Source organism: Caretta caretta, chromosome 3 (assembly GCF_965140235.1).
Source record: "Caretta caretta isolate rCarCar2 chromosome 3, rCarCar1.hap1, whole genome shotgun sequence".
Lineage (NCBI taxonomy): Eukaryota > Metazoa > Chordata > Testudines > Cheloniidae > Caretta > Caretta caretta.
In genome coordinates, this window is record NC_134208.1 from 156,036,958 (window position 1) to 156,061,545 (window position 24,588).

Below are 24,588 nucleotides of genomic sequence, written 5' to 3' on the forward strand. Positions count from 1 at the left end.
GTCACAACCAAAAATTGTAGCCTATTTCCTGGGTCTAGTGCTGTGATGTAAGTCATTCCTCTTTGCATCAACACAACCACACTGGTGTTGGCCTTAGGACCTAACAATCTTCCTACTGATGTTTGACTTCTTAGGGCTAGGTTTTAAAAGAGCTCAGCATAATGGGAGATGCTGGGTACTTTAAAAAAAAAATCTTATCTCAGTTGTGTGTACTGAGCACTTGAAAAACTGGCCCTTAGTTTTGCTATCAAGGAAACCTCCAAGTAAGTCTTTGTGTATACACTGGACCACAGGTGGCAATATCCACCTCTTCCTTTTTTAATATCTTTCCTTTCATACAGTGCCACCAATCTTGTCTGAGTTAACCTCTTGCTTCCTCCCCAAACCTGGAAGGATCATAAGCCAGGTGTGACTTTGGTTTAGCAGTGTTTATATTACAAAGACAGTGCTTTCTAAAATGTGAGATCTCACAGTACAAGCCTGCATCTTATCTGTGTTTCTTAACTATGTGAATCACCAGGCTCGTCATGCCCCCCCCCCCATACAAATCTTTGACGTGCCACACTACACTCGCAGCTCTAGCACGTTTATGATTTTCTTCTAGCCTCTGTCAGCTGCAGATAAAATTCCAGCTGGGCCAATGATTTTAAAATCAGCCTGGGATGAAAACGCTTGCCCCATGCACGGCAGCTAGTTCAGGCTTCGGAAAGGTGTCCCGTAGTTACTTGGTCTTAACATCAACTTTGTGTGTGCGTGAAAGCAGGGTCTTGTTGTGTAGAGTTTCCATGACTTCTTGTCATTCAGCGAGGAGGAGGAAGGCAGCACTTGGAAAACACATGTATGTGATGGGCATTTCAAAAACTAGAGCCAGGGCAGAGTCTCCCCGCTGAGTATGCAGCGCACTGCGCCAATGGTCCAGCAGGCTCCAGCCAGCACAAATCCTTAACGCTGGAGTTCAGTAACGCCAGCTGCCGCTCCTGCCTCCGCCGTACCCCACTATCACTCCCCCAAGACTCAGGGGCACCCAGCTATCCCCCCAGCCCCCTACATAGCCGCCCCCCCCGTTGGAGGCGCCCAGCTCTCCCCCCGCAGCCCCCCCCGTCAGAGGCACCTAGCTCTCCGCCCGCGCCCCCCTTGGGGGTGCCCAGCTACTCCCCCCTCCACAGCCCCACCTCAGGGACGGAGATGGGGCGGGGCGAGGGCACGTTGGCGGGCGGGGCTGAGCGTCGTGGCGCAGGGGGCGGGGCGAGGGCACGTTCGGGGGGGCGGAGCCTGTGGCGCCGGCGTCGGGCGGCCGGGGGCGGTGCGGGGGCGCGCCGAGCGGGCTGGAGCCGAGCGAGCCGGCCGGGGTGCTCCCCTCTCCCGGTGGCGAGGGTGCGGGCCGCTGCCTGCGCGCGGCGGGGTGAGCCCCGGGCTGCGAGTGGGAGCAGGGAGACGGGGCGGGCGGCGGCGGGCTGGTGCGTGGCCCCCTCGCGTAGCGCGGGGACTGGTGCGTGTGGCCGCAGAGAGCGCGTGTGTAGACGCGCTGGGGGGCGGCGGGGTTGCGTGTGGCAGGGCCTGAGGTGTGAGAGGTCGGGTCCCTCCGGGTCGGTCCTGCGGGTGGTGGGGGGAGTTTACTGCTCCTCGTGGCAGCAGTTCAGTGACCAGCTGGACAAGTGTCCCCAAAGCGGGGGGTGGGGGCAGGCAGAGGTAGGTCCAGTTTCCCTGGTCGCAGTAATTCCTTGCCCGCGTAGCTCACAGCAGGTGCGGAACAGGAGGGGACAGGCGCTGGACATGCCTGGTCTCTGGCTGGGTCAAAGCGGGGCAAGGTGGATTTCCCTGACGCTGCGGTGGGCTCGCCTCCTCTGCATTCTGCTGCTGGGCTGTCTCTCCAGTTAGGTTTATTGATGAATTGCTGAGCCACGTTTTTTAAAAAATGAACACCCCACGAACACTCTCTCCTCTCTTTGTCCTCCCACCCTATGCAAGAGACTGGGCCGTGAAATGGGCTACCCGGCGTGTGTCGGGTCACAGCCCCGGAGTCCCCGTGCACTTCGGTTTCCGTAATTTTACGGGCGTGCTGGGTAGAGCTGGGGGAAAGGTTTTGGGAAAATTGTTTATTGAATGAAAAACGACGTTTTGGTCAATGTGAAACTAATTGTTCATGAATTCCACACGCACAGTCTTGGCTGTTAAAAGCAGCCAGGGGAGAAGGAAGTGGTGGTGGTGGTGGTGATGCTGCAGTCCCTTTCTAACATTCTGACCTTTTAGTCGAGAAGTTAGGGCACACATCTGGGATGTTGGAGACCCAGGTTCAAATATCAGTTCTGGAACAGGCCCAAAACCAATAAATTGAAAATTCTGAAAAAATTCAGATTTGGTATGACCCAAACGAAACTTTTTTTTGTTTTTGGAGCTGCCACTAAACACAAACAAACAAACAAAAACAAAAAATCAGTTATTTGTTTAGCTTTAATAGTGAGACATACAAGTATTAATATATTAAATTCCACTAAGTATCTTTCTAAGACAGGACTCACTCTGATAATGAGGTTTTATACAGTGTGTCTAATCATATTGTTAGAGCAGCAGATTATGTGTGGGCAACCCTGCCTCCTGTGGTCTCATTTTCCTTTGGTTGCAGGCTGTAAAACAGGTTAAGAATAGCTGAACTTATTCTAATTTGATTGTAGAGTTGCCATTTATGAAGGGACACATACATGTGTGTGGGAGAGGTTGGTGGGAATTTACTAAGGCAGAAAGTGTGGTATTAGAGTGATCAGGGTTTTATTACTTGGTGGTCTGTATTTCAGCTCACTTTAGAGACCATCCAAGAAACAGTGACTTATTTCTAGGAAACAAAGCAGGCAAACTCTCTTCATCTGTAAAAAGAAAAGGAGTACTAGTGGCACCTTAGAGACTAGCCAATTTATTTGAGCATAAGCTTTTGTGAGCTACAGCTCACTTCATTGGATGGTTAGTCTCTAATGTGCCACAAGTACTCCTTTTCTTTTTGCGAATACAGATTAACACGGTTGCTACTCTGAAACCTCTCTTCCTTTATAATTAATCTCTTCTCTAGCTCTAAATGGCCAATAACTTTCGACCTAAGGAATATTGTTTCCCTTATATAATGTGGCTTGCATTTTGGGGTAAATATATTACAATGTGCTCTGTTTACGTCAGTGTATGCATTTTGAGATCTTTGCGTAGCTTCCCCCAATTTATACAAATTTTACAAATTGCTAAAGTGAAGGGATTGGGGGAGTTTCAGGGAACATGTCATACTGTAGGTAAAGTAGTAGGTTTAAAGCATCAGGCTAGATTTCATATTGAAGAGGACACTTTTTAAATTTGAGAAAGTATTATTCCTTGCTACTTTATAAACCCTTTCAGGCTGCATAGATTTCGCCTTCCCATGTTTACATTGAGTATGTAGTAATGTAACATAAGATACTACTATGACAGGTTTCAGAGTAACAGCCGTGTTAGTCTGTATTTGCAAAAAGAAAAGGAGTACTTGTGGCACCTTAGAAACGAACCAATTTATTTGAGCATAAGCTTTCGTGAGTTACAGCTCACTTCATCGGATGTTCCGATGACGATGGCTGTAACTCACGAAAGCTTATGCTCAAATAAATTGGTTAGTCTCTAAGGTGCCACAAGTACTCCTTTTCTTTTTGAAGATACTACTATGTAATTCTTATACTTTATTGGATTTGATATGCACTTGGCTCTTGAAACATTATCATGTGTCTGACCTCTGCTACGTAGAAACTGCTGGCTGCTGTTACTTAAAATATTTGCTGTGTACAATACTGTTATCTAACTCTAGAGACCTATGTGTAGCAGCATTTAAATATTACTTGTGTGCATTTTCTTTGCCCAACTGATTTCTGTTGGATTTTTGAGAGGAGGAGATGAACGGCAGTTTAAAGCAACATTGTTAAGGTTGGCAGGCCCAAAGCTTACAAAATTTTTCTGAACTTCTCAGCTACCCAAAATGAAATATTTTATTAAGATTTTTTTAAAAAAGTGAATGGTACAGAGTTTAAGTGTAGAAGTTTCTGATTATCAGGGAATAATATAAAGATTATCAAGAGGTGAGAAGTTCTGTTTAAAAGTGGATGGTGTAAGGAATACATAATCTCCAATACCCCGATTGGGGGTAAAAGGTTAACGGGTCAAAGTACAGACATTGAGATATGAGGTACTACATTGCAAGAAGGCCCAGCTTCTTGGCCTGGAAACCAGTTAACATCCAAGGTGTTGAGTTTTCACATGATGGCTTTCTGCACTGTACTTTTCCCTCTATTCTTCAGAGAGCAGGCAGGATTTTCAAGAATCTTGCTCTCTGAAGTGCTTGGATATCCTGCCTGCTCACAATAGAAGAATTCTTAGGCAAAGGGATGGTTCATTGTGTACACTTGCCATCACAAATAAAAGCACATGTAGTAAGTTTTGCCTGAAAAATCTCTAGCACCATTCTAATGTATCTCCTAACCAATTTCCCCCTTATAAATGCTTTCAGTTCCCCACCTTTCCAGAGGCCCACATCCAACAGGTACTTTTGAACCTTTAGGATAAAAGATTGTCAACTACAGAAGCACTGGTGCACCAAAAATCTCACTCTTCAGTGTAAAGACTAGGTCTTCTACCTGACCCTCCTTTGATTTGCAAAGACACTGTTCTTGTTCTTAACCTGCAAAGGTTAGGAAATCCATGCTTGCTTTTCAACGTTCAGGGCTCTCCTGTAGCCACCTGATGACTCCTTAATTCTTCCTATCATATGCAATGATATTTCCCATTGTCCTTTGAAAACTTTCTTCAGCCACAACTTACATTGTGACAGCAGTTCTTTCCTCATTTCCTCAACTGTCCCTCAAAGTCTTTAAACCACGATTTGAGGACTTCAGTAGCTCAGACGTAGGTTAGAGGTTTGTTACCGGAGTGGGTGGGTGAGATTCTGTGTCCTGCGTTGTGCAGGAGGTCAGACTAGATGATCATAATGGTCCCTTCTGACCTTAAAGTCTACGATTCTACAGACCCCCAACTTTCTGATCCTACCAACATCTTTCACTCCAGACTTTATAGGCCATCATGATGATGTAAATATGAGATTTGCTTTTCTATCATGTTCTTGATGGTTATAAAGCAGCCTCCCTTTTAAAATGTGTTCTGACTTATTTGCCCTTATTGGCTGCTGATAAATGTCTTTAATGGTGAGTCCACTTCAGATCTAAGTTGATAACATGGCAGCCAGCAATGAACTGTGCTTGGTGCTGAAGGAGAAAAGGTTTTTACTTGGTTTAAGGTCAACATCTTCAATCCATTTTAAAAACTTACAATTTAATATTTTAGAAGGTGGATTGGTCTGAGAACATTCTGGCAGTGTGGGCCTCTCAAACAAGGCAGTGACTTTATTTAGGGAGTCATCAAAAGGAGCCCGACTAGCCTGATGCATGTGTGGTATACATAAAACAACAATAGATAAATTAATAAATAATACATTGTCAAAAGTGACCCCCACTTGTTCCTTCTCCATTCATTCAGGAAAAAGCCTAGATAAATAGATGAATCTTAATAATAACAAATGGGCCCGGAAGCTCAACAAATTCTAGCTCTGTCAGACAAACTGAATAAGTGAATTTCTGAGTCCAGTGCCCTACAACCAGTCTTCATAGTAGAGATTGCATTAGAAGGTGCACAAACATCAGTGATGAATACATTATAAATAAGGCTATGATTTAATCACGGGTATTTTTAGCAAAAGTCATGGACAGGTCAGGGGCTAGAAACAAAAAATCCCATGACCTGTCCACGACTTATACCATAAATACCCCTGATTGAATTGTGGGGGGCCCACAGCACCAGCGGCAGTGGGGGGAAGCTCCGGAGGCCCTGCTGCCACTCTGGCTGCAGCAGAGGCGGGAGCCCCGGCCACCCCAGGACTCCTGCTCTGGGATCACTGCCCTGGCCGCCCCAGGATTGCTGCTGGGAGCCACCGAGTTGCTCCTGCTACCCCGGGACTGCTGCTCAGGTGTTTCCCGGGGCAAGCTGCACAGGCTGCTGCTTAGGTAGTCTCCGGGGCCAGCTGCCTGGGGCTGCCAGAGCAGTGGCCAGTACAGCTGGCCCTGGGGCCAGCCACACTGGCCACTGAAGAAGTTACGGAGGTCACAGGAAGTCACAGAATCCATGACTTCCTCGACCTCTGTGACAAATATGGAGCCCTTATCATAAATTCCTGCGTAAGAGGTATACACATGGACTTCCAAAAATGCATAGAATACTCACGGAGCTGACTGAGGAGATATCTGAGCCATTAGTGATTATCTTCAAAAAGCATGGAAGACGGGAGAGATTTTAGAGGACTGGAAAAGGGCAAATATACTTCCAGTCTATATAAAGGGAAATAAGGACAACCTGGGGAATTACATACTGGTGAACTTAACTTCAGTACCTGGAAAGATAATGGAACAAATAATTAAGCAATCAGTTTGCAAACACCTGTAAGATAATAAGGTGATAAGTAACAGTCAGTGTGGATTTGTCAAGAACAAATCATGTCAAACCAACCTAATAGCTTTCTTTGGGAGGGTAACAAGCCTTGTGGATGCGGGGGAAGCAGTAGATGTGGTATATCTTGACTTTAGTAAAGCTTTTGATACTGTCTCGCATGACCTCATAAACAAACTAGGGAAATACAACTTAGATGGAGCTACTATAAGGGGGTGCATAACTCGTTGGAAAACAGTTCGCAGAGAGTAGTTATCAGTGGTTCACAGTCAAGCTGGAAGGGCATATAAAGTGGGGTCCCACCGGGCTCAGTTCTGGGTCCAGTTCTGTTCAGATTTTCATCAGTGATTTAGATAATGTCATAGAGAGAACACTTATAAAGTTTGCGGATGATACCAAGCTGGGAGGGGTTGCAAGTGCTTTGGCGGATAGGATTAAAAGTCAAAATGATCTGGACAAATTGGATAAATGGTTTGAAGTAAATAGGATGCAATTCAGTAAGGACAAATGCAAACTACTCCACTTCGGAAGGAACAGTCAGTTGCGCGCACACACACAAAATGGGAAATGACTGCCTATGAAGGAGTGCTGGAGAAAGGGATCTAGGGGTCATAGTGGATCACAAGCTAAATATGAGTGAATAGTGTAACACTGTTGCAAAAAAAGCAAACGTCATTCTGGGATGTATTTGCAGTTTTGTAAGCAAGACATGAGAAGTTTCAGAGTAACAGCCGTGTTAGTCTGTATTCGCAAAAAGAAAAGGAGTACTTGTGGCACCTTAGAGACTAACCAATTTATTTGAGCATGAGCTTTCTTGAGCTACAGCTCACTTCATCGGATGCATACCGTGGAAATTGCAGAAGACATTATATACACACAGAGACCATGAAACAATACCTCCTCCCACCCCACTGTCCTGCTGGTAATAGCTTATCTAAAGTGATCATCAAGTTGGGCCATTTCCAGCACAAATCCAGGTTTTCTCACCCTCCACCCCCCCCCCCCCCAAACTCACTCTCCTGCTGGTAATAGCCCATCCAAAGTGACCACTCTCCCTACAATGTGCATGATAATCAAGGTGGGCCATTTCCAGCACAAATCCAGGTTTTCTCACCCCCCCACCCCCATACACACACAAACTCACTCTCCTGCTGGTAATAGCTTATCTAAAGTGATCATCAAGTTGGGCCATTTCCAGCACAAATCCAGGTTTTCTCACCCTCCGCCCCCCCCCCCCCCCCCCAAACTCACTCTCCTGCTGGTAATAGCCCATCCAAAGTGACCACTCTCTTCACCTGCGGAAGTGAAGAAACAGATTGATAGAGCCAGAAGAGTTCCCAGAAGTCACCTACTACAGGACAGGCCTAACAAAATAACAGAACGCCACTAGCCGTCACCTTCAGCCCCCAACTAAAACCCCTCCAGCGCATTATTAAGGATCTACAACCTATCCTGAAGGATGACCCAACACTCTCACAAATCTTGGGAGACAGGCCAGTCCTTGCCTACAGACAGCCCCGCAACCTGAAGCAAATACTCACCAACAATCACATACCACACAACAGAACCACTAACCCAGGAACCTATCCTTGCAACAAAGCCCGTTGCCAACTGTGTCCACATATCTATTCAGGGGACACCATCACAGGGCCTAATAACATCAGCCACACTATCAGAGGCTCGTTCACCTGCACATCCACCAATGTGATATATGCCATCATGTGCCAGCAATGCCCCTCTGCCATTTACATTGGTCAAACTGGACAGTCTCTACGTAAAAGAATAAATGGACACAAATCAGATGTCAAGAATTATAACATTCATAAACCAGTTGGAGAACACTTCAATCTCTCTGGTCACGCAATCACAGACGTGAAGGTCGCTATCTTACAACAAAAAAACTTCAAATCCAGACTCCAGCGAGAAACTGCTGAATTGGAATTCATTTGCAAATTGGATACTATTAATTTAGGCTTAAATAGAGACTGGGAGTGGCTAAGTCATTTTGCAAGGTAGCCTATTTCCCCTTGTTTTTTCCTAACCCCCCCCCCCCCCCCGACATTCTGGTTAAACTTGGATTTAAACTTGGAGAGTGGTCAGTTTAGATGAGCTATTGCCAGCAGGAGAGTGAGTTTGTGTGTGTGTGTGTGTGTATGGGGGTGGGGGGGTGAGAAAACCTGGATTCGTGCTGGAAATGGCCCACCTTGATTATCATGCACATTGTAGGGAGAGTGGTAACTTTGGATAAGCTATTACCAGCAGGAGAGTGAGTTTGTGTGTGTGGTTTTTGGAGGGGGGTGAGAGAACCTGGATTTGTGCAGGAAACGGCCCACCTTGATTATCATACACATTGTGAAGAGAGTGGTCACTTTGGATGGGCTATTACCAGCAGGAGAGTGAATTTGTGTGGGGGGGTGGAGGGTGAGAAAACCTGGATTTGTGCTGGAAATGGCCCAACTTGATGATCACTTTAGATAAGCTATTACCAGCAGGACAGTGGGGTGGGAGGAGGTATTGTTTCATGGTCTCTGTGTGTATATAATGTCTTCTGCAGTTTCCACGGTATGCATCCGATGAAGTGAGCTGTAGCTCACGAAAGCTTATGGTCAAATAAATTGGTTAGTCTCTAAGGTGCCACAAGTACTCCTTTTCTTTTTGCGAATACATGAGAAGTAATTCTTCCACTCTACTGTGCACTGATACAATCTCAACTGGAGTATTGTGCCCAGTTCCAGGCACCACATGTCAGGAAAGATATAGACAAATTGGAGAAAGTCCAGAGAAGAGCAACAAAAATGATTAAAGGTCTAGAAGACATGAGCTATGACGGAAGATTTAAAAAATTGGGTTTGTTTAATCTGGAGAAGAGAAGATTGAGAGGGGACATAATCAGTGAGGAGCTGCCAAAATCTTAACAACTGGTTCCCTCCTCTCCCCACGAGGGGGTCGTTGCCCACTCCCGCCCCCCCGGGACTCCTGCCCCATCCAACCCCCTGCATTCCTTGACGCTCCCCCCTCCCCGGGACTCCTGTTCCATTCACCTCCCTCCCCTGTCCCCTGACTGCCCCCAGAACTGGGCAGAAGGGTCTCGTGGGCCACCGTAGTGGGTGCCCACCACGCCCCGCCTCTAAGAGCCAGAGGGACCTGCGGGGAGGCGAGGTGGGGAGCCCTGGCAGTGCTTACCTGAGGCGGCTCCCAGGAAGCATCCGGCAGGTCCCTCTTGCTCCTAGAGGCCGGGTAGCATAGCTGCGGGGGAGTGGGGGGAGCGGCCACTACCCCATTGATCACATCAAAAGTGGTGCCTTAGGCACCGACTTGCTGGGTGCTCCGGGGCTGGAGTCCCCACGGGGAAAATTTGGTGGGTGCAGAGCACCCACCAGCAGCTCCTCGCCCCAGCTCACCTCTGCCTCCTCCCCTGAACGCGCTGCCCCACTCTGCTTCTCCACCCTTCCTGGCTTCCCGCGAATTAGCTGTTCTCGTGGGAAGCTGGGGAAGGCTGAGAAGCAAGCAGTGGCTTCGCGCTCAGGCCCAGGGAGGCGGAGGCAAGCTGGGGCGGGGAGTGGTTCCCCTGCGCGCCCCCCGAGTTACCTGCTGTGGTGCGAGCGGCCCACCTCGCGCCTCCCCCCTCCCCCCGCCCCAGCTCACCTCCTGTCCGCCTCCCTGGGCCTGAGCACTAAGCCGCCGCCTGCTTCTCAGCCCTCCCAGGCTGCCTGCGCAAACAGCTGATTCGCAGGAAACCTGGGAGGGGGCGCGGAGAAGCAGAGCGGGGCAGTGCGTTCAGAGGAGGAGGTGGAGCAGAGGTGAGGTGAGCTGGGGCTGGGCGGGGAGCTGCCGCTGGGTGCTCTACACCCACCAAATTTTCCCCGTGGGTGCTCCAGCCCCGGAGCACCCATGGAGCTGGCGCCTAAGGCGCCACTTTTGGCCGGTTGTTAAATTTAGAAGCCCTTTTAGAACCCTCGCGGGACAACCGATTCTAAAAGGGCTTCTAAATTTAACACCCAGTTCCAGTGAACCGGTGCGAACCGGCTCCAGCTCACCACTGGACGTGATCGTTTTCAAGTACATAAAAGTTTGTTACAAGGAGGAGGATGAAAAATTGTTCTCCTTAACCTCTGAGCATAGGACAAGAAGCAGTGAGCTTAAATTGCAGCAAGGGCGGTTTAGGTTGGACATTAGGAAAAACGTCCTAACTGTCAGGGTGATTAAGCACTAGAATAAGTTGCCTAGGGAAGTTTTGGAATCTTCATTATTGGAGATTTTAAAGAGGAGGTTGGACAAACACCTGTCAGGGATGGTCTAGATAATACTTAGTCTTGCCATGAGTGCAGGGGACTAGACTAGAAGACCTCTCAAGGTCCCTTCCAGTCTTACAATTCTATGATTCTGTGATTGTGATCTACTAACTTTATGTAGAATCTACCCTGTTTAAACTTCACACCTAACTATTTAGGTCTTAGTGTTCTTTTGATTGGTATATGTGACAGAACTATATAACTGATGATTATGTTACTCTTTCTGTGAATAGAAGTTTACAGAGTCACTAGCTAGATGTTTTTACTCAATAGCCAGAAGTAAGTGTAGTGATCCATAGGGATGGGATGTCTCTGTGGGTTTTTTGTTTTTGGAGAAAACACTTTGAAATTGTGGTATTTTAGTAATATATCTAACTTTTCAGGAAGTAAACATGATTGGAAACCATTTCATTTGCATAAGAAGTTTAGGGAAGCAGAAAGTAGTAACCCTTGTATTATGGCACCTGAATTCTTGTAAAAAGTGTTATGGTACCTTTAAGTGTGAGTGCCCAGGACCTAGGTTTTCAGTTTCTCATCCAAAAGATAGTATTTCCAGTAGCACAGTTACCCTAGCAGAATGATGGTTGTTTTGACTCAGTTCGGAGAATTAGTGCCAGCTCCTATGGTGCTTGCTAAGGTGGGTATTCTCTTCTACATTTACTGACCAAGTCTCATTTGATCCTGTTCAGTTTATAAGATTGGACTAGATTGCAGCCTGGCTAATAGAAAATGTAATTAATCATGCTGTTGACTATTTCTGTATGGCCATTTGATTTTAATTATTATTTTTACTAGGTTATTCTGGGCTTAGAAAGTTGGCTGGAAGTACTGGAGGTTACAGCACGGTAAGTACACTGTTTTAAAATTTGGGGCAGGCAAGTTGGGAAGGGAACTGATATGGAGGCAGGCAGGGCAGGGAGGGGCACAGGGAAATTTAGGCAAGGCTCAGGAATGAATCAGTCCATGAGAGTTGGCGCTGTCCGTGGGAAGATTAACATGGTGAGAACACTTCCCATATTTGGGAAAGGGAGCAGGTAGATTGACTGGTTTCTTGTTTGTGGGGGCAGGAAAGGGAGGTGAAGCTTGAGATGAGAATGCTGAAGATGAGTAATAATTAGCTCTTCACATTTTCATAAGGGTGTACAGACATTACACATTACAGCATGCCTGTGAACTATGGCAGTATCTCTTTGACCATTTCACAGATGGAGAAACTGAGACAAGGATTTTAAATGACTTCCCTAAAACAATAAAGCCAATCCATGACAGACAGGATTACAACTTGGGTGTGGTGTTCCCAGGAGCATGCTCAAGCTACTAGTTTGTACTTATTATCACAAAACTTTAATAATTACAATCTTTTGCATGTTTCAAAAAGGAAAGAGATGAACTTCAGTGTAAATCACTGTTTATAGTTGTGTATTGTAATAGAATGTAGCCTACAGTATTTGGAGTGGGTTTTTTCTCCTTGTTTAAGGTGGCTTTCTAGAAGATGACCATAGAGGATCTCCCAGAACCTTCCCAAGAAGGAGATTCATTGATTGAAAGATATCAGTTTTTATTCCCAGGCTCTGAAACATCAGTTACTTTTTCAGTTGCAGCAGCACCAATGCCTTCGGACTGTGGTATGTATATTTATAGAAGGCAAGAGTTTGTGGAACTACTTTGAGATCATGTGCAGTGCCTGAGTTTAAGAGAGGGAAGTGAGATAAAAAGAATACCATCAATTTAAAAAAGAAAAGGAGTACTTGTGGCACCTTAGAGACTAACCAATTTATTTGAGCATGAGCTTTCGTGAGCTACAGCTCACTTCATCTGAAGTGAGCTGTAGCTCACGAAAGCTCATGCTCAAATAAATTGGTTAGTCTCTAAGGTGCCACAAGTACTCCTTTTCTTTTTGCGAATACAGACTAACACGGCTGTTACTCTGAAACCTATCAATTTAAAAATTATACTTCTCTTTGAAAATGTATCTACAGTTTATTACAAGTAATACCTGAAATTTCTACAAGTTAAATTAGTGGAAAAAATTATTTTCTAGTTTGTGCATTTCAAAGCACTTTGTTTTCAGTTGGTTTTGCTATTTCTTCTGTACATTCAGTCAGCGTGACCTACCCCTGGTTTTTGTAGGCTCCTCACCCTTCAACACGGAAGTGAAAGTTGTCAAAATTTAAAAAAAAAAAAGTGCTGTAAATCCACAAAAATTGGCAGGTTGACTCGGGTGCAGTGCCTGAAAATATCTTAAAATCACTTTTAAGAATTGACCAGTTTTCTAGTGAATGAGGCCCCATAAGTACTCCATTTTTGAAACACACAGTGGGACTTTGGGGGAAAGAAAACTTCCGTTGGAAATATTGTGCTCATTACTAAGGAGAACAGTATCACTTACATCAAGATAGTATCTCAAAAAGGCAAATTCCACTATTAAATTGTCTTTATATTCATCCTTTGAAAATAGAGTTATATATTTGAAACAGGTTAAATAAATATCATCCCATTTGATTTAGTGATTAATTGGAAATATTTAAGAAAATCTCTACCCTCCCTTCAGATATCAAGGGTGCTTGGGAGGTGTAAAAAGCTATCTTTCAATTCTGGTTTCCCCAGACATTGATTCCATTTAACATCTTTATTTTACTTCCATGCTGCTGAACACTGTAGTATTCTATGTTCAGGAGAATTAATGTTCTTGAGACCAACCTCTGTTGCTGGTGTGAGGATCTGGGATTTAAGGTTTGAAGGATTGAACGTGCTGTATTTTAATATGTGAATATGTATCTTTCACTACTTAGTCCCACCCTTTTTGATAGATTTACTTACTCAATGAGCCAATCATTTGTGCAAGTGATGCTGGCCTAGATTGCCTGTTTTTCCACTTCTCCCTCAAGTACCTCCCTGGTCTCTCCCATTCTGCACCCGGTATGTGGGGGGAAAAACTTCCCATCTGAATATGTAAAGGCAGGCACCACCCTATCCTACATCTTTCCTTAGAATCTTCTTGTGATATGGAGGCAGGCAGAGCAGGGAAGGGACACAAGTCACCACCATCTGGCACTAGTTAGGCAAGTGGTCAGAAGCGGGACTTCTGTTGTTCTGCTGAACTTTGTTTAAATGTAACCTCATCTGATCTCCCATACCACCTTGTTTCTGTTGTGTCCACCTGTTGAAGTCTGTCTGTCAAACCCAAATTGTGAGCTCTCTGGGTCAGGAACTGTCTTCTTTGTTACTTTGCACAATGAGGCTGGATCCATGTTTGGGGTTCTAGGCAATTCCCTAATGTAAACAATATGGAGGTTTGCTCTGTTATTTATAGATCCCTATATACGACTTGGTGTTCAAAGTTTTGTTTTTTTGTTATTTAAAGTGCAGTTACATGCTGAAAGGACTCTGTAAAAATTGAGTCGTGGGGTTCATGTTTGTTCTCTAACTTTCCATAGACAAGTTGCTCAGTTTACCGGCAAAAAGATAATTTCTTTTTACTACCAGCACCACAAACTCAGTCTGGGATCTGAAAGTTTAACTTGTACCCTTTCTGGTTTGTACATTATTTAACTCTAATGCTTCTTCATTCAGATAACAATTTCATCGTGCTTCCAGAGCTGTATGAAGCTATCAGGAATAAAAAGTAATAACTTATTTGTATCAAAATAATAAACAGATTTGAATACACACAGTGAGTCTGAACTCTACCGTACCACCTTTATTCCAGCTTCACTCTGAAACACTGTTTTTAACCTATTATAAAACTGTAATGAAGAGAATCAGGACCAGTGAGCAGATCTGTCAATAATATAGTTATAACTTCTTCTGTCAGAGGATCTCAAAGCATTTAACAAATATTTATTTATTCCTCAATTCTATTGGAGATTTAAGTGTGGCATGTGGTATTTTCATTTTAGATTTTGGGGAAACTGAGGCAGGGGACGATGAAGGGCATTATCCTCTTTTCATTGAATGTGAAGAGACTTTCAAAAAGTCTCACAGGGCATTAGTAGTAAAAACCCAGCCCTGTTGACTTGCAGTCCCATGCTTTAGCCATTAGATTATGTAGCCTCTGTGATGAGTACAATGATACCATTTTACAGTCACCTGTTTAACCATAACCATACCAAAATGGTAGTTATTGCTGCTCAGCTTGGGTACTCTCTCTGATTACCTCTTTATGGTATCTAGATCTTAGCTTCAGCAATGTGTGTGTGCCTTGAGAGAGCAGGTATTGGGTAAGAACCAAGGGTATTGGATTTGCTTTTTTAGCCTCCTATCAGATCCTTTCTTCCTGAATATGGTGGTGGTTGTGCTGTTTATCTGTCAGGATTATAAAACCTTTTACTGTTTACTGGCATGGATATCATAGTTGGTGAACTGGTATACGCTTTTTATTAGTTTCTCTCCTCAGTATTTGTTTAGAATACTATAGCTTTTTTTTACCCAAATGGTTATTACGTTATATTAAAAAGTTGCCTTCCAGTACATAATAGAGAAACAACTTCGTAGCAGGTTTCAGAGTAGCAGCCGTGTTAGTCTGTATCCGCAAAAAGAACAGGAGTACTTGTGGCACCTTAGAGACTAACACATTTATTTGAGCATAAGCTTTTGTGGGCAAAAACCCACTTCACCGGATGCATGCAGTGGAAAATACGGAAGAAAGATATATATGTACACAGAGAACATGAAACAATGGGTGTTATCATACACACTATAACGAGAGTGATCAGTTAAGGTGAGCTATTACCAGCAGGAGGGGAAAAAAAACCAAACCTTTTGTAGTGATAATCAAGATGGGCCATTTCCAGAAGGTGACAAGAACGTGTGAGGAACAGTCTGGGGGGGGGGGGGGGAATAAACATGGGGAAATAGTTTTACTTTGTGTAATGACACATCCACTCCCAGTCTTTATTCAAGCCTAATTTAATGGTGTCCAGTTTGCAAATTAATTCCAATTCAACAGTCTCTCGTTGGAGTCTGTTTTTGAAGTTTTTTTGTTGAAGAATTGAGACTTTTAGGTCTGTACTTGAGTGACCAGGGAGGTTGAAGTGTTCTCCGACTGGTTTTTGAATGTTACTATTCTTGACGTCTGATTTGTGTCCATTTATTCTTTTACGTAGAGATTGTCCGGTTTGGCCAATGTACACGGCAGAGGGGCATTGCTGGCACATGATGGCATATATCACATTGGTAGATGTGCAGGTGAACGAGCCTCTGATCGTGTGGCTGATGTGATTAGGCCCTATGATGGTGTCCCCTGAATAGATATGTGGACACAGTTGGCAACAGGCTTTGTTTGAAGGATAGGTTCCTGGGTTAGTGTTTTTGTTGTGTGGTGTGTGGTTGCTGGTGAGTATTTGCTTTCTTGCAGTTTAGAGATCTGGAGGAGATGCATGGGAGATAATCATGGCTAACCCACTTCCTGCTTGTGACTTGCTGTGGTAGCTTTCAGCATGAGATTTTCTTGGGCCTAGAAAGAGGATAAATATAATGCGTACATTCTATTTATTCCCAAAGCTATCTGATTTGTTGGTGCAGGGTGGCTTGTGTTAAGAAGCAAGGCTTGAGTGGTGCTGAGAGTTGAGATTTTTGACAGAATTTGGGTTTGAATTAGAATTCCTAAGTGATAAACAGCTTTGAAGCTCTACTCTATTTTCTTCCCTTTGGAGTCAAGGGGACATGTGATGAAAGAAGCTTTAGAATATTGATGTGTGCGCGCCTCATTTGCTTGATCTCTTGACCCAATTGAAGTTGTGATTCTCGTTTTGTGGGGAAAAGTTGTGGCAATGCATCCAGAGGTAGTTTATACCATTTCAACTCCTCCAGTGTCACGCTGTCAGCCCTGTCTCAGAAGTGTGAGACCTATATTTACTAGGAGTAATATCTATGTCCAGCTAGCCCTATATCTGCAACTGATGGAAGACAAGTTGACATTTGGTGCTTTCATTATAAACCTTTTAGAAGGCAGCACCATAGTAGCCTTTGGGGTGATAAAAGTTCAGTGATTTCCAGTTTCCAATCACTGGCTGAGTAAGACACATCTCGCTTCCATTCCTCCTGCAAATAATCATAGCTATCCAAATTCTTCTTTTCAGGGTTTAAAATTTTTCCCTAATACACAGCATATTACTACCTTGTGTGAGTGGAGGACATACACTACCATGCATAGGTTTTTAATCTGGAAGGCTGTATCTTTGATGCCTGCATTTTGGGTTGTATTATAAGTGAGTTTCAAGTTTACAAAAGAGAATTCTTTCTGAAGTTGGTGGTTGATGGCCAGATTTTTCAAAGGTTCGGGTACCTGCAGCCCCCATTGATTTCAGTAGAATTTCTGAACATCATGTAATGAATGCCTTTCCCTTATTATCCTGATTATTCTTTATTTCTGTGCTCCTGGATGTCATGTATATGTATGCATGGTTTTTCTGTGATTTATTTTTTTTTGAGGAGGAAGAGGGAGGGGCGGGGAAGATTCATAACATTGAATAAGCAGGTGCAAGTTCCATCACTGTAGTTGACTCTACTAAGGGCTTGTCTGCACCCAAAAATAGCTTTGATTCAGCAGTCTGTGACCAGCCTGAAGCATGGGTAAATTTTTGTTAGCATAATTGTTGCAAACACTTGCATGTCCTTGACTAAACTTAAAACTCGGCCCCAGAGCACCAACACAGCTATACTGATTGCTGAATCGTGGCTTTCACAAAGTGTAGACAAGGCCTCCATGAGAAGAAAAGATAAAAAGTTAAGGGAAGAGGCTGAATTTGCTTGTGATTCTGAATTTCAAATCTGCGCATCTCCTCCCTACTTCTTGCCTCAAAAAAGTTTTGAAAAGTAGATGCATTGTTGAAGCATTTTAATACCCAAATGTGCATATAATACTTCATATCTTTTCTTAAAAAACAGAGTTCTCCTTCTTCGATCCTAATGATGCAGCATGCCAAGAAATTCTTTTCAACCCTAAAACATCAGTTTCTGAATTGTTCGCCATCTTACGGCAATGGGTCCCACAGGTCCAGCAGAACATTGATATAATTGGAAATGAGGTGAGGAATGAAGGAGGATTCCTGAACAGTTTCAGGGTTAAAGAAAAATGGTATAGTGTTGATAATGTTCAGAACTGATCTTATTCAACAGCCGAAATAATAGGTTCAAGAGATTGTTTTTGCCTTATAGCACGTAGCTACTGATCAGCATACCAGTGATACAGGCACCAATCACAGTAGAGGCGAAGTTCAGCTATCTTTGCAAAAGAGAAGGAAGATCAGTATATAACTATTCAAGAAAATTGTGAGAAGGAAGCAAGGGTGGGTTGAAGAAACAAATAGAGAAGTTCTTTTTGGAACTAAAATGATTGGGATTTCCCATCTTCCACTTTTCTGTTTCCAGTAACTTTTAAAATTCTGACAAACTAAATTAAAACTAAGTCAGAAGTTAAAGGTGGGACTTCCAAAAGCATCTAAGTCACTTGGAAGCTGAAGCCTTTTTTCTTATTTCATCAGGTTTTGTAGGCTTTTCCAAATATTCCCGACTGCATTCTTCTTACAACATTATAACTACAGGTTTTACCAGGGTACTGGGGGACCAAAGGATTAAAGTGTGGGCGAGGAAGTGAAATTAGTGTTTTAAATAGATTTAGTTTTCCTGGGCTGCATTGCATCTGAACTGGAAAAGTTAACTCTTCAACACATTAAAGCCAAGCTGGTGCTAATGATGGAAAAATTATTTAAAACCTGTAAGCACTAAAGGTTAATAATGATATTTAGTCATTTGTTTCTATCCATTTTGCTGAGTTATGTATAGCCACAGTAGAACCTCAGAGTTACAAACACCTTGGGAATGGAGGTTGTTTGTAACTTTGAACAAAACGTCATGGTTGTTCTTTCAAAAGTTTACAACTGAACATTGACTTAGTAGAACTTTGAAACTTTACTATGCAGAAGAAAAATGCTGCTTTTAACCATCTTAATTTAAATCAAACAATCACAGAAACACTTTCCTTACCTTGTTAAATCTTTTTTAAACTTTCCTTGTATTTTTTTTTTTAGTAGTTTACATTTAACATAGTACTGTGCTGTATAGTATTTGCACTTTTTGGGGGGAGTGGGTGGGGTGGGTCTCTGCTGCCTGATTGTGTACTTGCTGTTCCAAATGAGATGTGTGGTTGACTGGTCAATTTGTAACTCTGGTGTTTGTTACTCTGAGGTTCTACTGTACATTGCACTGGTAGTCCACTTTAGCAAACTGCTTTGCTAGTCTCCACACAACAAATGCATAAGTCCATGTGTGAAAGCAGAATTTATTCAATAATTACACCAGTCGTGCTGTTTTTCTGCAGATCATTAATAGAGGCTGCAGTGTGAATGATAGAGATGGACTGACTGATATGACTCTCTTACATTACACCTGCAAGTCAGGGGCTCATGGTATTGGTGAGTAAAGAAAAACAGAAATTAGAAATGGAACTGTTTGCCTCGATAAATCAGAGTCTACCCCTCTTCCGTTTCAAAATTGTTCCTTATAGTAAATTTGCTAGTGCTTGGCCTTAACTTTTGTAAACATTTTATTTGTATAGTGCCTTAATGGCTATTAGAAGGGATGATGCAGTAATTATGGTATGTATTAATACCAATTAAAAAACCTAAACGTAACTGAGAGGTTTCTCCCTTGGTAATATTGAAATCTCAGGCTCCTTGGGAGAGAAAAGGAATCTTCGGTTGCATTTCATGCATGTTTATAGGAAATAAGAGTGCCTTTAGCCCTCTCTTTCTTGATGACTCCTATTGGCTTCTATCAAAGTACCTTTTTACACTGATACTGAACCCAGTTCTCCACTCTGCTCCAGCAAAAGGGTGTGGGGTGGCTGATGGAGCTTTAACTTTGCTGGCAGAAGGTTTGAAAATTAGGCATTGTGGAGCCTCACTCCACCACCTCCCTGGCCTGCCTCTGATGCCCATGATTCCTTTCTTGCCAAATCCGCAAGAGAGCCTTTTTGTAGCAAAATGTCTTTCTCTAGGCTTTGCTCTGTGTAGCCATAATTTGGAATACAAATGTTTTCTAATGCATTATATGTGATATCTAGGCTGGTATATTTATACCACACTATTAAACTCTTACCTAACATTTAAAACAACTTTTAAAAAAAGCTGCTTTGCAGGTGATGTTGAGACTGCTGCCAAATTCGCCTCTCACCTTATTGATCTGGGTGCAGATACTAGTTTGCGTAGTCGCTGGACAAATATGAATGCTTTGCATTACGCTGCCTACTTTGATGTTCCAGAACTTATTAGAGTTATTTTGAAAAATGCAAAGCCCAAAGGTAGGTATTATCAAGTATCAGTTTTCTTAGATAATATGCCATTCTGTCCTTCCGTTAACCCCACTGATCCATCCAGTAAATGGGGTTGTGTAGGCATAGATGAAAGCTGCACTTTCCCATAATTTTTTTTTTAAAGTTATTTCTCATTCTCTTTAGTTTGCTTTTTCGGTCCATTTTCTCTGAACTGAGTTTGTGCTGTAGTGCATAGGCCAGGTTGTTTTTAAAGAAGAGAGAGTATGATGGGATCAGACTTCGTAAATAGTGAATGGGAAGTGAGGGAATGGCCGGGGGGGGGGGGGGGGGGGCGGAGGCGGAGAAAGGGTAATAGAGCGTCAGTTTACTCAGCTCTAAACATTTGCTGGCAGAGTGAAAGCGCAGATGTGGAGAAACGAGCACAACTGTTCTATTTGTGAAATCTGAGGCTTTCTGAGGTGCCCTTGTGATCAAGATTCAGAAAGGAAGAAGCAGGCTATGGGGTAGATCAGTTCTGGCGAACATAACAGAAGGTGAAAAAGATGCATGCTGCTAGCAATTGGAGCCACTATTGACGTGTTCATATGTCTCACCTCTACTGCCCATTTAAAAACGAAGCAACTAAAGTGTCATATCTGAGATAGTAGAGTGGGTACAGATTGGGATGGGAGACCCCACTGGTAGTTATAAATGCATTTAAAGTTCTGCAAATAATAGTATAAATTAATAATTAAAGTCTAACCCATTATATTAATGCAAAAGGTAACTGACACTGGTTTCTGAAGCAGAAGCCAATATTACTGTGTTCCTAATCTGCGTGAGTATCTACACCAATAAACAGTTTGCGCATTGTACTAAATAAACATCCTTCTGGTTGTGCTGTCTTGTGGAATTGTCAGATGCCTCTTTTTAACTAGCTGTAATTAAAAAGACTTCATTTTAAACACTGAAAAGGTATCCTTTTATAAATATTGACGACTCAGTACCCCATTTCATCTCTTAAAACGTCATGTAGACACACAGGGTTTGTTTACCCGATCTTGTATAAGGAATTGTCAGAGTATTAATCCATAAGCATAGCTGCTAGTGACTGCTTTAGCATCTCTCAAAAACAAATGGAGGGTGGGCAGGCACTCATATCTAGGGGTGCAATTAAAAGGCAAAATCCTGACTTCTGTTGGTGTAGGGAGCTCCTTTCTCGCTGAATCCCTGTTGCTGCTTGAGGAAAGCCTGGATCTTTCCACAGTGCTCGAACACTAGCCAGAGGTCTCCCTTCTAATGTGCCATATCTCCTGAGAGTGTAAGGGCCACAAACTGTAGCCAGCAACAAGAGACAAACCACTATTGCTCATGTTCAGAAGAGCAGTCAGCATCATGTTGCAACAGCCACCCTCCCCCTGTCTCTTCATGACCTGCAGCATCAGAATGGCTCTTGTGCCAAACACCTGGCCTCATACTTGTTCAGTTCTCCTGCACAGCGGTTCCAAGGAAGGTCAGGGTTTTGTCCAAATAAAGAAAACATATAAACAAATAAATAACTTGCACCTCATCAGCTCCCACATGCGTAACACCCACAACCTAAGAATAATGTGATTGCCCTAAGATGTTTATAAAACAACCTGTCTGATACAGTTTATATTAGTTGACGTGATGTGTCAGGAGGTTTGGATTAGTGTAAGAGATACTCTTAACATTTTGGGAACAAGACTTAATTGGGCAGACTGTTCCATAAGAATGTGGTTGCTCTTTCATTTCAGATCTTGCAGAGAAAAAAGTGTGCATGTACAAACAAAACATATATTTTTTTTGGGTTTGCCGTGAGCTGTATGGAGGGACCCAAGTGTACCTTGGAGGGGTCCCTACTTTACCTGTTCTGGAAAAAAAAGTCACAAGATATATGTAACCTTTCAAGCAAAAGGTGTAATGAGTATGGCATGAATTTAGAGACACTCTTCCAAAGAAGAGCCAGTTACCACATGAGCTTGATTTACTGCAGCAGTAAAATGCCCTGCATGCCTCCATGTAACATTCTCAATTCTAAGAATTTTAGAGTGAACCTATATAGAGAACTGGTTTATCCTCAAATTGACAAATGTATTCAGATATGAGAACTGTTTCATTCCTTGGGAATGAAATAATGTTTTTATGTGTCATGCTTCTGGTATATAATCCCATATACGTCATTCACAACAAACTGTATTGCTACATATTTCTTTCCCTTCAGATAGTTCCCAAGTAATGATACAGGGCACCCAGTTAAGCTGGAAATGTGTTTAAACATGCCTTCAGGTTTTGTCTATGTACTTTTGTTTTCATATATGTTGTGACAGGTTTCAGAGTAGCAGCCTTGTTAGTCTGTATCCGCAAAAAGAAAAGGAGTATGTGTGGCACCTTAGAGACTAACAAAGTTATTTGAGCATAAGCTTTCTTGAGCTACAGCTCACATCATTGGATGCATGTAGTAGAAAATACAATGGGGAGATTTTATATACACAGAGAACATGAAACAATGGGTGTTACATACACACTGTAACAAGAGTGATCAGGTAAGGTGAGCTATTACCAGCAGGAGAGCGGGGAGGAGGGGGCGGGAAAAACTTTTGTAGTGATAATCAAGGTGGGCCATTTCCAGAAGTTGACAAGAACGTCTGAGGAATGGGGGTGGGGGTGGCGAATAGTTTTACTTTATGTAATGACCCATCCACTCCCAGTCTCTATTCAAGCCTAAGTTCATTGTATCCAGTTTGCAAATTAATTCCAATTCATCAGTCTCTCTTTGGAGTCTCTTTTTGAAGTTTTTTTTTTTTTTGAAGAATTGCGACTTTTAGGTCTGTACTTAAGTGACCAGGGAGGTTGAAGTGTTCTCCGACTGGTTTTTGAATGTTACTATTCTTGACGTCTGATTTGTGTCCATTTATTCTTTTACGTAGAGACTGTCCGGTTTGGCCAATGTACATGGCAGAGGAGCATTGCTGGCACATGATGGTATATATCACATTGGTAGATGTGCAGGTGAACGAGCCTCTGATCATGTGGCTGATGTGATTAGGCCCTATGATGGTGTCCCCTGAATAGATATGTGGACACAGTTGGCAACGGGCTTTGTTTGAAGGATAGGTTCCTGGGTTAGTGTTTTTGTTGTGTGGTGTGTGGTTGCTGGTGAGTATTTGCTTCAGGTTGGGGGGCTGTCTGTAAACAAGGACTGGTTTGTCTCCCAAGATCTGTGAGAGTGAGGGATCGTCCTTCAGAATAGGTTGTAGATCCTTGATGATGCATTGGAGAGGTTTTAGTTGGGGGCTGAAGGTGATGGCTAGTGGCGTTCTGTTATTTTCTTTGTTGGGCCTGTCCTGTAGTAGGTGACTTCTGGGTACTCTTCTGGTTCTGTCAGTCTGTTTTTTCACTTCAGCAGGTGGATATTGTAGTTGTAAGAACGCTTCATAGAGATCTTGTAGGTGTTTGTCTCTGTCTGAGGGGTTGGAGCAAATGCGGTTGTATCGTAGAGCTTGGCTGTAGGCAATGGGTCGTGTGGTGTGGTCTGGATGAAAGCTGGAGGCATGTAGGTAAGCATAGCGGTCAGTAGGTTTCCAGTATAAGGTGGTGTTTATGTGGCCATTGCTTATTAGCGCCGTAGTGTCCAGGAAGTGGATCTCTTGTGTGGACTGGTCCAGGCTGAGGTTGATGGTGGAAAATTGTTGAAATCCTGGTGGAATTCCTTAAGGGCTTCTTTTCCACGGGTCCAGATGATGAAGATGTCATCAATGTAGTGCAAGTAGAATAGGGGCATTAGGGGACGAGAGCTGAGGAAGCGTTGTTCTAAGTCAGCCATAAAAACGTTGGCATACTGTGGGGCCGTGCGGGTACCCATAGCAGTGCCGCTGACTTGAAGGTATACATTGTCCCCAAATGTGAAATAGTTATGGGTGAGGACAAAGTCACAAAGTTCAGGCACCAGGTTTGCCATGACATTACTGGGGATACTGTTCCTGACGGCTTGTAGTCCATCTTTGTGTGGAATGTTGGTGTAGAGGGCTTCTACATTCATAGTGGCTAGGATGGTGTTTTCAGGAAGATCACCGATGGATTGTAGTTTCCTCAGGAAGTCAGTGGTGTCTCGAAGATAGCTGGGAGTGCTGGTAACGTAGGGCCTGAGGAGGGAGTCTATATAGCCAGACAATTCTGCTGTCAGGGTGCCAATGCCTGAGATGATGGGGAGTCCAGGATTTCCAGGTTTATGGATCTTGGGTAGCAGATAGAAAACCGCTGGTCGGGGTTCTAGTGGTGTGTCTGTGCGGATTTGTTCTTGTGCTTTTTCAGGGAGTTTCTTGAGCAGATGGTGTAGTTTCTTTTGGAAACCCTCAGTGGGATCAGAGGGTAATGGCTTGTAGAAAGTGGTGTTGGAGAACTGCCTAGCAGCTTCTTGTTCATATTCTGACCTATTCATGATGACGACAGCACCTCCTTTGTCAGCCTTTTTGATTATGATGTGAGAGTTGTTTCTGAGGCAGCGGATGGCATTGTGTTCTGCAC

The 24,588-nt window shown here is 43.5% G+C and overlaps 1 protein-coding gene across 4 annotated transcripts in view; it reads left to right on the plus strand.

The window, feature by feature from the left end:
* Window positions 1-1,293: 1,293 nt before the first annotated feature.
* The window catches only part of CLIP4 (CAP-Gly domain containing linker protein family member 4), a 55,361-nt gene continuing 32,066 nt past the window's right edge, over window positions 1,294-24,588 (plus strand). For 2 of the 4 annotated variants that reach the window (XM_048843414.2, XM_048843416.2), the window contains exons 1-6: window positions 1,294-1,402; window positions 11,583-11,632; window positions 12,265-12,412; window positions 17,676-17,815; window positions 19,108-19,201; window positions 19,927-20,088. In XM_048843414.2, the coding sequence (XP_048699371.1) occupies window positions 12,280-12,412; window positions 17,676-17,815; window positions 19,108-19,201; window positions 19,927-20,088 (529 nt within the window). In that variant the 5' untranslated portion in view covers window positions 1,294-1,402; window positions 11,583-11,632; window positions 12,265-12,279. Of the gene's footprint in view, window positions 1,403-1,439; window positions 1,458-11,582; window positions 11,633-12,264; window positions 12,413-17,675; window positions 17,816-19,107; window positions 19,202-19,926; window positions 20,089-24,588 lie in introns of those variants that run through there. The other 2 variants (XM_048843415.2, XM_048843417.2) reach the window with 2 other exon arrangements.